Here is a 14,503-nt window from a genome sequence, read left to right as displayed (position 1 = left end):
AGAGAATTAAATTTCATACAGAGTTACAGATTCTAGTATATTAAAAAACAACTATAACTTGACTGTGAGGAGAGTATTTTATTAGGACAAATAAAACATGCTGAGCTCTGCCCAGACACAGAGGTCACGCTAATGTGTGAGCCAAGAAGAGTCTTTTCTTGCTTTAGTAGAAATGATAATAATCTGCAAATCACTAGCATCTGAGGCTGGCTTGATTTGAAATGCACATTGATATAGAAAAAGTTCCAGGAAATCATTGTATTTATAGTTTGCATGCATGAGTCAGTAGAAAGGCCCTTGGTGCTCTCAAAATAACATTTGGTGATAGGATAGGACAGGACACTTGTATCCTATCACCTTCACAAAAGCAAAGGTATATCTCTCATCCTATTCCCTAGGTTCCGTAGGAGGACATCTACCATTTCATAGCAACCCAGGGGCATAGACAAACCATTAGTGTATAGCTGCTAGCTCAAGAAAGTTCCATTCCCGGAAGTCCCAGAGCAGCCCACCTGAAGGGCCCTTTGCCCTAGACTCCTCCACCCACCACTCAACAGTTAGTCAGATCTTAAAACCCCCTTAGTATTAAATCCTACAGGATACACGATCTTTTCCATGGGGATAAAATGTAGGAGAAGGTTCTGACTAGGCAGTGATCACCAAGATCTTTCACATAAGAACTGCACAAGCATCTGAGAAAATGGCAGACAGACATCTATCTTGTTTCCAAATTATCATAATGCAGAGAACAAGACCCCAGCCATGAACTCAGTGGGCTGCCTGGGGCTGAAGTATTTTTATCCCCTTGGTAGAGAATTTCATAATTCTTTTTTTTTGAAACAGAGTCTCACTATGTCACCCTCACGCTAGAGTGCTGTAGCGTCACAGCTCATGGCAACCTCCAACTCTTGGGCTTAAGCGATTCTCTTGCCTCAGCCTCCCAAGTAGCTGGCACTACAGGTGCCCTCCAGGACACCCGGCTATTTACTGTTGCAGTTGTCTTGTTGTTTTATCAGGCCAGGCTCGAACCCACCAGCCTAGGTATATGTGGCTGGCGCCATAACTACTGTGCTATGGGCGCCAAGCCGAGAATTTCATAATTTTTGATCCATTGCAAGTATGGGCAAGGCTACAGACACATGTGCTATATATCTGTCTAGAATTGCTTTCCCTCCCAAGAATACCATAGCCACATGAAGACCTTCATGGAATGGGAAATTGCCAGGTCTGCTCTTTCTTCAGACTCACAAAGGCCTCTGTGGCAGATACATATCCACTGGCTCCAACAGGAAAGGGAAGGGTTCAGGGGGCAAAGGGACATTTCACCTGGCACATTGGGCTGGAAGACTTTATTCAGATCCAAGGAGGCAGCTCTGGAATGTGTTTTCTGTGGCCGCGGTGGCGGGGTGGGAGGGTCCTCACCCCTTTTCATGGCCTCTTCTATGGAGGTGCTAGAGTAAGATCTGTAGCAAAATAAGGGAAGGTCAAAAGGGAAAAAGCAAAGCTTTACTCTCTTAAGTTGGGCTGAAATGGAAAATATCCTCAAAATCAAAGTGATTGCAAAGGACTGGTCAGCTACCAGAGAAGCAATAAATTCCATTATCCTTTGGATGCCACTATTGACAATAATTGTCCAAATCCAACCATGAACTTGGGTCTTTTTTGCCTCTTTGCTCTTATTATACCTTGGTTTAGAACTAAATTTACCCCTCCTAAAAAATCAGTTATCCCTACAAATCAGTTTCTATTGGAATTGTTAATAAGAGTAACATGCAACCCCTTGGCTTATGTACTTCCATGTTTTAGCAGAAAGGCTTCATAATATTAACTGACTACAAAACATGTCTCCTATTTACTTACAAGTGTGATAATAGGTCCATGTGGAATTTTGATAGATAAACTGAAGCTAAAAATCAATGTTTGAGGGTAAATGCCACAAATGAAATTTAGGAAAGAAAAACACATATCAATCATGTTGAGGGGTCTAGCTTATCTTACCCCGAGGAATTGGGTTTGGGCAATTTTCAAAGCTGAAGACTCATTACCTTCTTATTCAATCTGTAGCAAGATGCAGTTAACTAACTTCTGAGACTGCAATTTTAATAATGGAATTTAAAGAAAAAGGAACTAAAAAACTTATCAAAGGTCACACAGACAGAAAGTTACGTAGGTTCAATTCAAACTCTAGTCTCTGTTTCTAAATTCCATTTTTAAAATGTTCTCATACTGCCTATCAGCCAGACAAGAAATCCTTTAGCAGTAGCAGCTGGAATATTTATCAGACACTTATTTACTTCAGATTAATGTGAGGATACAACCAACTAGGTTACAATGTTTGCGTCAGTAGGTAGTAAACTTATTTATTTTCTAAATTAATCCAACTCTGTACACTAATCTATGGTTTAGGAATGTGTTTCAAAGATAGGTTCCCAACACACTGAACATGAGAGGGATCTAGAAAATAGATGTGTCTGTTCTATTTAGCTTCTCAGCTAACTTTATGTCAAAGAATAAACTGACCTTTGAGGCAGGGATATGTCCCGGAGACAAATTAGCCTCAGAAAACTGTTCTTCGTATTTAGCTATTAGGCTGGCACTTAGGAAATTAGAATCCATCAATTACTATTAAGCCCCTACAGTTCTTAATAGAGCTGTTTTTGACACAGTGAGTTTTTTTTTTTTCCTGAACTAGTTTCTCAAAGTTTCTTTGTAGCAGTCAAGGATTTTGTCTGTCATACAAGGTTCTAATCTTTAATAAAGCCACCATAATGGCACACATGTTCTGGGTGGTCCCTGTAACATAACTGACAAAATAGGCAAGGCAAAGGCAGGTAGAAACCAGCAGGGAAAAATGCTCTAACACTTCAACCAGAGTCAAGGAGAGTGAATATGAAAGCACAAGGTTTTAAACTGGAACTCTTCATTTAAAAAGGATATCAGAGACCCTTGCTAGAAATTAAAAGGACTTCCTATGTCATATATATAGCTTTAGTGACATGTCCCACTCAAGAAAGAATAATGTGTTTGTATATAAATAATGTGTGTGCACATACAGTTAAGCACACTATCCTATACCATATACCTCATAATTTCCTGGGTTTCCTGCTAGAAATTTTAGAGTTTCAACCCTTGCATTTAGGCCTATCAGCCATTTCAAGTTTATTTTTGCTTATGATGTGAACTAAAGATAGAGGTTCTACTTTGCATATCTGTTCTCTTACTATATTTTGAAAAGATCATTCTCTGTCTCATTGAATTTCCCTGGCATGTTTTTTGAAAAGTAATTAACCATATATTTGTATGTGCCTAAAAAAAGAAGAACAGACCAGTTTAGAAGAATAATAAGCATTTTTGAGAACTCAAATTCATATAAACATTTGATATTAGAAAATGAAAAAATATAACCCGCATGTTTATATTTTCTTTTTTTTTTTTTTTTTTTTCGCATGTTTATATTTTCATGTGGAAAATTACTGAATATCAAATAAGACTGTATCAAAATATCAAATTAAGAATATCAAATGACTGCAGCCAATTAAAACATAAATGTGCAAGGAATTGAGAAAATTACAAATGTAGTAGTGTTAAAAGGGTGATTTTCCCTCTTTCTCTTACATTTCTATAAAGCTTTATTATCTTAAAAAGTATAAAAATAATTTGATTCTCTTGGTCTCAGTAAAGACCCAGATGGAAAATAAAATCATCCAAATCACAATGAATCCCCAACAATAAAAAAAAAAAGGGAAAAAAATCATCCAAATTAAACCAGGAGACCAATCCCTAAAAGTATAATATGTAAAACTTTACTAGACACATTAATAATAGAATATGTGGCTATGAGATTTTGTAATTTCACAATTTCATGTTGGGGGAGAAGTCAGTAGAAGCTTAAAATGTGAAGTTTGATTTATGGCTAACACAGTACACAGAAGGAGATTTCTACAATTCAAAGAAGGTGTTTCCTACTGTGAAAGCACATAAATATTACTAATCCCACATCCCAAAGCTAGTACAAATTTGTAAAACATGCATTCATCCTTTTAAAAAAGGTGAGTAAATGTGGTGACCACAGAGAGAAAGAATGCTTTTTTATCCTACCAACATGAATTACTCTATGTATTATTTTTTAAATATAATTATAGATATTTACTCCTTCTATGAACAAAGAAATAAAACCCCAACTTGGAAAATGCAAACATGAAATATAAACAAAAGGGTAACTCTTTGATTTACAAAGAGATGAGATTTCCTTAAATGTCAGTATTTTAAGCATATAAAATATGATCTGACTTAAATTCACTTTCTCAAGAATGTGTCTACCAGGTGGCACCTGTGGCTCAAGGAGTAGGGCGCCAGCCCCATATACTGGAGGTGGCAGGTTCAAACCTGGCCCCTGCCAAAAACTGCAAAAAAAATAAAAAGAATGTGTCTAGTAAACAAAGGAAGAAAAAGTCACTAAGAGCCAAAGCAAAACTTAACACACACACACTCAGTACCCTATCTCACACTGCAGTTCTACTGACAAAAAGTGCTCCCAACACCATTTCCCCTCTTCAATGGATCAATTCTATTAATGTTTCTGTATTTCCCTCTGCTCCTGTCTTCTGAGTCTGATGTCAACCAAAGCTCTGCCTTACTGGCTCTCCATGTTTTACTAGCTTGTAACTACTTTAAAAGTGTGAAGCTGAGAAGAGGCACTAAGACAGGCTCAAACAAACCATAAGGACTGCTCACCTGAAGCTGTGAGCTTCACTAAAGTCCTCATAAGCATTTTCTTTCCCTACTCTAGAGTTTATTCTCTAGGCTTCTTACTTTTTGATATTCATCTTATCATGATAACACATTCCAGTGTTTATTACATTTGAACCATATTTCCCTCTTTCCAAAACTACTTCTGCCTATTAGTTATCATCCTGCAACAACTTGGTCATCTGGTACAACCCACTTCACAGCAGGGGCCATAGTGCTTTATTCACCACCTTCCAGTATGAACAACCAACCGCAGAAACTAAGAGGCTCCCCAGCATCACTGCATGTTCCCATTAGGCCACTCGCAAGTAAAATGGCTCAGATCCTGAGCTTTCAGTCTATGGGAAAAGGAAATCATGGGTTGGGTTTGGGGTTTGGGTTTGGTTTTTATTTGTAGTCAGGGACAGGGCACAAAGGGCATTAAAGCAGAAATTAAACAAAACACTACCTGGATCTTGGTCTTGCTTTGAGATTGTTGGAATCCTTAGGAGTTGCTGAAACAAAGATTATTGGTTGTTTGCTTGGGTTTCATTTCTGCAGTTAAACAGGTTTATAAAGCAGTACCTGGGCTAGTATAGAACACATCAACAGGTAAATGTAGAATACAAATGTTCGTGTGGAGAACTTGACCGCTTCTACATTGTCTAAAGCTAAAATTCAATTAAAAGGAAAGAAAAACCAGCATATTTTTCCTTTTGTCAGAACACTATCTGAGAAGTTATTCTCAAATCCAAGTTGATTAATGAAGTCATTCCAGTATAAAAAGACAACCCCTTATAAGGGGTTGTCTTTTTATATAATGATAGATTCACAATTAAAGGTTTCTTCAACTCTCATGATGGCCTAGTAATAGATTTTAAACCAGTCTCTCCTGAAGGCTAGGAAGGAGTCTATCTGGCTACACATTTTTAATTAAAAAATATACTACCAAGGCAACAAAGCCAAAAGAAAGCAAAGCTCCTACAGGTTAATTTGAAATGAGCCATGCACCTTTTCCTATAAGAAAATATTCTTGCGTCCCACATCTCTGTGACCAAATTATACGGGGAATATTATTAAATAAAATCATTAAAATATTTTGTCAGTCATGTGACTTTTCCTCATCAAATTTAAATCACAAACTAACTTGCTCATTACCAACACCCATGGAATCTACTTTCTCATTGCAAGTTGTAAGGAGTAATTAGAAACATTTACAAAAATATTAATCTTCTTTTTATGTTTTTAATGTTTTCCTCTATGGAAAACTTCAGGAACCAGTCAGTATCTATGCTAAGGTTTTGCAAATATTATAAATTTTTCATCAAAAAAAGGTCATAAAAATTCACAGAAACAGTGCTGAGGAATAAGGAGAACATAACTGATTTGTTTTCACAAATTCTTCCAATAAGAAAATGTCTCACTGCATTATCCCACCCTTGTTTTCATTGCTCCAAAGATAAAAATCCCTCCTTGGTATGGAGCAGCCTAAATTTATGATGATCGTTAAAATCCTTGGGTTAGATAAGCAGGGCACAAAGGGGAGCTGAGAATCCTCATAAATGCTAGCAAGGCTCAAAGCTAACTGCGAGACATACTCCCTTAGATGTGGTCAGCTGCAAGAGACGCCTTTCTCCCAGCCTAAGCACTTTGGGTTGCTGTAGTAAGAACACAGGCATCTTTTGGCTTCAAACAACTGAAACACTGCCACAGCCCTGGAAACTATGGAGAGCCTAAGGAGTAGAAGTCCCCTCTTACCCATTATTGTGCACCCATATCTGGATACAGATGGAAAAATCCCTCCCTCCCACCTGCAAATCCCAGGCAGCAAAGAAAGGCAGTCTGGGGGGAACCCTCTCCCTGCCAGCAAGGCTGCCTTGGAGCTGGGTGGGCAGAGTGTGACCAGACTCACCGCAGAGCTGGGGAAGCCCTCTGAGCAGGCTGCCTGCAGCTGGCTCCGTGGCCCTCTTCTCCCTCAGGCCCCACTGCTTTCAAGAAACACATGGGTAGGAGAGGTCCCGGCCACGTTAAAATACTGTTCCCCAAACCAGACAACGGTGACTGTTAATTCTTTTTTCAACTGCCATTATCTTTGCCTTTTTGCTGATGTAGGAAGGGGTGTGGAAGGAGGGCTGAGCCCTGCTGGTGAGAGATAGACACACAGACAAACAGACATATGGGGTAAGGATGGAGATGAGCAGTGGAGAGATAGGGCCAGAGACCAGGCCAGGAGTCCTGAGGCCTGGGCAGTCCTCCTAGCCATGACACTAACTAGTTGTCACCTCCCCAAACCTCATTCTCCTCACCTACAGGATGAAGACCAAAATAATGCAGCCCCTTTCTCCTAGGGACAGATACTTGGAAAGATAAGATAAGAGAAGATACTTGGAAAACTGTATGTATTTGCATTTCAGAATTGCAAAACATTACTGTTTTGCAGTGCATAGATAAAAGCTCCTAATTTTTCAAGCTTTAGAGATCTGGTTCCTCCTAAGACAGCAAAGGAGGTACAGGTGGGAGCAGGTAATGGAAGGAGAGAACTGCTCTACCCCAGCAAAACCATGGCATGATCTTTGGCAATGGAGCAGCCGCTAAAATCACCAACATCAGTCTGAAGATTCTACTGTGAGGGAACTGACCCAAAACCTCAGCATGATCCAGACACATCAAGAAAAAGATCTTTTGTGCAGTGGGCTCTGTTGAATTAGGCTGGAAGGGGATGTTGGTTAAAGATTCTCTTAGACTCCACTAATATGTACACTTTCAGCAATTAAAAGGGTAAGGGCATAGAAAAAAATATTTAACAAGGAATGCCCCAAGTCCCTGAGTACACACTACCTCCCCATCTATCACCCAGCACATCGACATCTTCATCATTATTACCAACAACTGTGGAAGAGTGGGGCCGGGAGCTGTTTTTCCTTCCACCTGCAAAAATATATCCTAGGCAGGTCTTGGCAGGTCTCCACAGGTTTCAGCCTAGAAAAAGCTGAACACCAGTCTAGTTAATCCTTCTATCAACCTCCAAGCCTCCAAAAGTCAGACTTGGCTTTTGATGCATATGAATATCTGCAAAAATGGCAAGGGCATGGTGTGCTGTGAATTCAAGCAGAAGCCAATGGATGTGTCATACATAGCTTCTCATTTAGCTGGAAAAAGGGAAGAAGAATGACAACTTCCTAGAACATTCGAGGCAGGTCATCTTTCTAGGAAATGCGAATGGGAAGAGAGAGCAAGCCTAAAGTTAACCCTCTTCCAGGTGGCATGAACAGTCACCCAAAATTCTAAATCACCACCTTGCAATTCTTGTATCTGGGAATCCAAACATTTCTTAGGAAAGGGGAAGTTTGAGATGAAGGAGTTCCTCATACCCAGAAAGGGGTGGCAGTGGGAAGAACAAATCAGAAAAAACACATAGCATGCTCCCAGGCACAACGTGACACAAAGCCAGATATACTCCACATACTGTGGCACACTTATTAGGTTTGGTTTGGTGATGCCATGTCCTAGTCAGTGAAGGACTATTAAAAATAAGATCTAAGGCCTATGCCCCACAGAACACATGTCTGGTGCTAAGAACCCTAAAAAAATAGGAACCGTTATGGTCCTTAAAGACTGTGGAGAAGTACCAATTTAACACTCCAAATTTAAATAGCTTTTGCTAATACCATAACATGAAATTTACCAAAACTGGAATGGCATCCACTTTTGCTCCAGAAATCAGAGCTAGAAAAACTGACCTGAGGCATTTGGCCCACACCCTATGATGAATGAACCAAATCAGTTTTGAAGGTCAAAATTAAGCTTGGGAATTTCCACTACTTTTGGAGTCATGATTGATCTACAATCTTAATTTTCTATTTTGTAGCATCACCTTCTAGAGGTAGTGATTCCCAAAATAGACTAACCACCAGAATCACCTGGGGAGCTGTCTGAAAATACAGATTCTCAGGCCTCCATTGCTGAAATCAACCATATGTTCTCATCCATATATTCTCTCTCTGCCATTTCTCCCTCCCTCCCCTAGCTCCTTCCTTTCCCTCCACCCTCTCTCTCTTAAGCCTTGAATGAACTTGGCATGTGTAAAATACTATATGACAGCATAAGCCTCAACATGATATTGATTCTTTTGTTTCAACTTTAAACAAATAAGCCCAGAATGACAGCTAATCATAACAAGTGTGATTTGTTCCTTAAATATGCAAGAGAGGCTTGGCACGTGTAGCACAGTGGTTATGACACCGGCCACATACACCAAGGCTGGCAGGTTCGAACCCAGCCTGGGCCAGCTAAACAATAATGACAACTCTAACAAAATAGCCGGGCATTGTGGCGGGTGCCTGTAGTCCCAGCTACCTGGGAGCCTGAGGCAAGAGAACCACTTAAACCCAAGAGTTGGAGGTTGCTGTAAGCTGTGACGCCAAAGGTGACATAGTGAGACTCTGTCTCAAATAAATAAATAAATAGAGAGAGACCAGTAAGAGAGAAAGTAGCCACTTCCTTCATGTCCTCGTAAGCAGAGCTCCAAACAGCAATGCCTTCTGTAGCCACTTTGTTTTTACCTAGGTTTATTTTGCTTCAATGATGGCTCCAGTTTGAGAGAGCTGAGGACTTAGGCCCAGCTATTCTCCAGAGCTCCACAAACACTGTTTTGACTCTCCAAGAAACTTGACAACCACAGCTATTATTTTTCTCCTTGGTATCCACTCTATGTATAAGCACATATTCTTGCTTTCCCAGTGGTGAAGCATAATGAAAATATTTGAGATTTTTGCTTGGAAATGGAAAATATCAATCCAACTCTGGGCCTCCAAGTGATCTATCCCATCAGTTCCTTATCCTACAGAGAAACCACAATGCCTTCTTAAAATCATTTTACCTTTAGTAAGACCCTAAATTCACACTGAAATCTAAACTCAGAACTTAAAAAGAAATAGCCTTCTTCTCACACCTGAAAAGAGAAAAAGGATAAAAAACAAACAAACAAACAAAAAAAGGTTTCCTTGCCATAAAACACAAAACAAATATTTAGAGAGAAAGAGACGTTCTATCATAGAGGTAGCAATTGCAATTGCCTACTCACTGAAACTTGGTTTTCTTAATTACATTAAAAGTATATGAAAATGGTTTTCTCCTACCTGGATCCTCAGACACGTCCTTTGGTAAGGCTTCATTGGTAGTACTTTTCAAACCTGGTGGTGGTTTGTTTTGTTTTTAAGGAACAAAAAAGAGAGGGATAGGAAAAATATATATATAACATTTTTATTTCTGAAGAATATTACATTAAAACAAGGAATCCCTACTCATTACTTACAAAAAAAAAAAACAGATCTTACACACCTCTAGAAGTTGCTATAACATTTACTAAAACAATAAAGACCTCCTGGAGTACAAAAACAAGTGTACCTCCTTCCAGAGAGCACCTCTAGTCGTTAGGAGGAATATTACCAGGAAGTATCAGGAATTCCCCCCTCCCCATTCCTGACACCCAGCCCAATGACATGAGAATCCCTGGGCGTGAAACCCCAGCTTCAATTGTTTTTAGAGCTTTCCCAGTTATTCTACTGTGCAATCATGGTTAAGATCCACCAGTTAGGAGAACAATCAGAGTGCATGCTGCTGCAATGCCCAATTCCATCTGCCTCTGCTGAGCAAGTATTTAAATAGACAGTATACAATTACTGTTTCTTGGAAAACTTATTTTTCATGTTCAGACCCTGTACAATACTGAATCAATAGCAGATCTCAACAATAAAACCTGAAATAGCTTCACTGATTTTTAGTCTCTTCAAATAAGCTTCTCATTCATGGGTAGTGAATCAATATCAGATAACAGACAGAATACTGGCTTGAGGCTCAGAAAATCTTGGGCTTTGTCCAAGCTCTTTTTCTTAATAACTAAGCAAATGATTCATACTGCTTGAACTTCAGTTTACTCATCTCTAAATTTTAGGTGATAAAACATACCAGCCTCCACTCAGGTTTGTGGGCACTGGGTAAGACAGTGTACGCCAAAGAGCCTAGTAGATTACAAAGCATTATACAATGTATGGGGGTGGGTAAGTGAGAGGGCCCTTCCTCCACTCCTAACTATTCTCAGGCCTGTGCTTGACGATAGCTCTGGTATGGAACACTGTGTTGCACTGCTTCTCAGCCACATGGTAAGATATGCAAATTGTACCTAGCTCTGTGTTGCAGCCTCACACCCACAAAGTCACCAAGAAACAGACAAAGCGCAGAGACAAAAGTTTTGTCTGGAAGAAAACTTTCTCATGGATTAGACTTGTGTGCAAGTGTGCATTTACACTGATTTCCTAGAATCACATCTGCCAGCACAAGATGCTAAGCTCTCAATTCTTTCAGCTTCTAGTCACTTCCTAATTCCTACCAGAACCAATTCAACATTAGGGTCAGCAGTGACTAAGGGGTCAATGAGTTGAAGGGATATGGATACTCAAGCTATTGCTACCACCTTATAAACTATTGTTTTGGGACAATCTGAACTACTTAAATCTATCATACAGAGAGCTGGCCTCATATGCTCTAGAAGCCAGCCATTCCAAGAGAATGGAAAAGCAGAGGTAGAATGTCTTTACAAGAAGAAAACTCATTCTTTTCATACCTTGTTTGTCATCACCAGTCACATCTTGGGTAGGGACAGGAAAGTCAGCCATGTCTTTAACAGATGTCTTCTTTGAAAAGAAAAGTAAATGAATTATACAGATTACAAAGGAAATTAAGTAATGTGCACATATGATGTCCTAAGATTTTTGTTGAGACAGATTCCCACTATGTCGCTCTCAGTAGAGTGCCGTGCTGTCACAACTCACAGCAACCTCAAACTCATGGGCTTAAGCAATTCTCTTGACTCAGCCTCCCAACTAGCTGGGACTATAGGCACCCGCCACAACACCTGTCTATTTTTTGTTGCAGTTGTCATTGTTTTAGCTGGCCCAGGCTGAGTTCGAACCCACCAACTTTGGTTGTATGTGGCTGGTGCCATAACCACCATGTCACAGGTGGGCAGCCAATGTTTTATATTTTAAAAGCTATATTTCTTGCCAACATTTTTGTGAACCCTGACATTAAACATTATCTTATAAATTTAGGCTTCTAGTGCAGTACAAGTTAACTGGTATTGAAAGTTTTCATATACATAGAAAATAAAACTAATGATTGAGATCAAGGTGTATGTATTAAATGTGAATCCAGACTAGGATTTAGCCAGAGAATTGCACAGCATTTGTCCATTTGGCCAGGAACAAACCTGTCCTTTATGTATTTTTTCATAGAGAGAAGTTCTGACAAGTTCTGACAAGTGGCCCCCATAATATGGACATTTTCTAGGATCTGTCACAAAGAAGATATCAAACCCTGATTAAAATACCCTTCCTACTACGGAATAAGAGAATTTTATTGATGGGAAGATCAAAATTTTCTCCTAACTCACATATGGAGGAAGTCTTCACTTCTACCAAGAGGAATACTCAGATTGATGCAGTATGAATTCATTTTTAAATTATTTAAAATCTTACTATAAATTTATTTCTTATAAACGCTCAATTAACATGCATTCTAACTATAGTTAATAATAATGTATAGTATACTTGAAAGGTGCTAACAGAGGTGATCTTCAACGTTTTCACCATAAAAAAAGACAACTATGTGAGATAACAGATATGTTAATTAGCTTGATTGTGGTAATTATTTTACAATGTATACATATATCAAAACATCATAAAAATAAATAATTTTTGTCAATTATGCCTCAATAGAGCTGGCAAAGAATATGCACTCTAAGGTCTATGATAAGATTAACTTCAAGAATAATATATATTCATATTTGCTTTTTTTATATATGCAAACTCTGGAAAGATACATAAAACTTGAAGGGTGACTTGGTAGATGGAAGAAAGGGATGAGGACTTTTTACTACATGCCTTTTGATACTCTTTATATTTTAAACATATTCAAAAATAAAATAAAGATAAATTTTTAAACTTAAAGGAAGGAGAACAAATTCCTGGAGCTGTCCAGTTCTCCAAAAGGTTAATTGGGTTACTTCTTAGGAAGTCAAACAATCCCAGAGAGATAAGCAATACTTCTGTTTTTAAACTGTTGTAAAGTATGAGGTTAAAGTATTACTTTGTAGGAACCTGACTAAAATTTAACAATTCTCAGTCAGGTAATTCTTGGCATTATAATAAAGCCTCCAGATACTATTTCCCATTCAAAGCCTACTACCTCCAATAAAACAGACAATGTATTTGAACAGTGCATTTCTTTCTTTCATTGCCTTCTCCTGCCTGGATTACAAATCAGATCCCTTTGGAGAAGAAAATGCTTTAGGAGTAGACAATGTAGATAAAAAGAAATCCAAAAAAAACTGTTGAAAGAAATTAAATATCTGAATAAGACATCCCGTGGTCATGGATTAGAAGACTTTATATTACTGAGGTAGCTAAACTGACCTACAGATTTGATGTAATCCTTTTCTGCATTTTCTTTTTTTTTTTCTTGGCAAAATTTGACAAGCTGGTCCTAAATTTCATATGGAGAGGGCAGAGACAAGATGGCTGACTGAAGCCACCTTTCCACAGAGGCTTCCGTACAGAATGAGAGTTAAAGGACAGAAATTTAGCGAGTAACCTGGCGGATAAGAGCTGCGCCAAGGGAGAAGGCTGAAGAACGCACATCAACCCTGCTGAGGCGAGCTGCGACCCCAAGGACACAAACTAAAGGTACAAAATCCATCACCAAACAGACGGGAGTCCTCTCCCCCATAAGAATAATGGCTCAGAGTACCCCATAAACAAACAAGCAGAGTTCAAAAGTCCTCCAATTATACTCCACGGGAGAGACTCTCTAAAAACTGGACCTACCTCCCCTACTAGGGTGCCATGATACTCTCCTGCCAGGCATAAAACTATGTAAAACTGTATATATTCTCTACCTGCAATTCTGAGCTCCCAGCACTCCCCTCCACTCTCACACTGAAGTCTGCAGGCCTGTCCCCCAGGAGTCCAGATTCTTGGGTGATTTCTCAAGGAGTGTGGATAGGGCCTTGGCTGCTGCTGGTCAGTGCTGATTCTGCGGCACAGGAGTGAGGAGGGGACGGTCGGCTGAGAGGGAACCACAAGGTAGCGGCGGTGCCCCGAGGCACAAAACAGCAGCAGTTTTGGCAACAATAGGGCTCACCCCTGTATATTTCGGAGTCACACCCCATGTCTCTCTGGGCAACCAGAGGAGGCCGGGCATCATCTCAGGTAGCAACCACTGTGGAACAGATCTGGGACAGAAATGCAGGCCCCATGAGTAAAGGGTTTGCCTGCGGCAGTACCAGCCTGGGTAGAACGTGGGGACTAGAAAACAGGCGCACAGTGCTGGCTGATTCCCAGGGCGGGGCTGACCCAGAGGAGCGCTTTACTGAGCCTAAGACACACCCAGCCCTCAGGGGATCATCAGCCTAGACAAAGGAGGGCAGGAGGCTAGAACTGACAGCTAACCATGCTGCGAATAAAAATGACCAAGCAGAAGGAAAGACACGGTCTGAGGCACAGGTTCTGTGAACTCAAAACACCTTCTCTTCTCCAGGGGAATTTAGCCGCAAAAGAAACAAATTCCAAAAAGTTGTTCTGTTCTGTTAGTAACATAAAACAGGGGCAGGGCTGGAACTGAGAGAACACCCCTGAGCCTCTATCAAGAGTCCAAGGTTGTCAGGCCTCACCGCCCCCTGCCAGATAGTGGCAGAGAGCAGCAGCCTGGCTGAGGAGAC

At 39.9% G+C, this 14,503-nt stretch overlaps 1 protein-coding gene across 5 annotated transcripts in view; it reads right to left on the bottom strand.

Moving 5' to 3' along the window:
* REPS2 (RALBP1 associated Eps domain containing 2) overlaps positions 1–14,503 on the bottom strand; it is a 313,577-nt gene that overhangs the window by 108,536 nt on the left and 190,538 nt on the right. For 2 of the 5 annotated variants that reach the window (XM_053580740.1, XM_053580741.1), the window contains exons 10-13: positions 11,351–11,420; positions 9,867–9,920; positions 5,198–5,243; positions 1,327–1,463 (exon numbers count right to left, since the gene is read on the bottom strand). In XM_053580740.1, the coding sequence (XP_053436715.1) occupies positions 1,327–1,463; positions 5,198–5,243; positions 9,867–9,920; positions 11,351–11,420 (307 nt within the window). The remainder of the gene's footprint in view (positions 1–1,326; positions 1,464–5,197; positions 5,244–9,866; positions 9,921–11,350; positions 11,421–14,503) is intronic. The other 3 variants (XM_053580743.1, XM_053580744.1, XM_053580742.1) reach the window with 2 other exon arrangements.

The sequence above is a fragment of the Nycticebus coucang genome, chromosome X (genome assembly GCF_027406575.1).
Source record: "Nycticebus coucang isolate mNycCou1 chromosome X, mNycCou1.pri, whole genome shotgun sequence".
Lineage (NCBI taxonomy): Eukaryota > Metazoa > Chordata > Mammalia > Primates > Lorisidae > Nycticebus > Nycticebus coucang.
The sequence above is the reverse complement of the archived record's forward strand: the minus strand, read 5'-3'. Positions and strand labels throughout refer to the sequence as shown.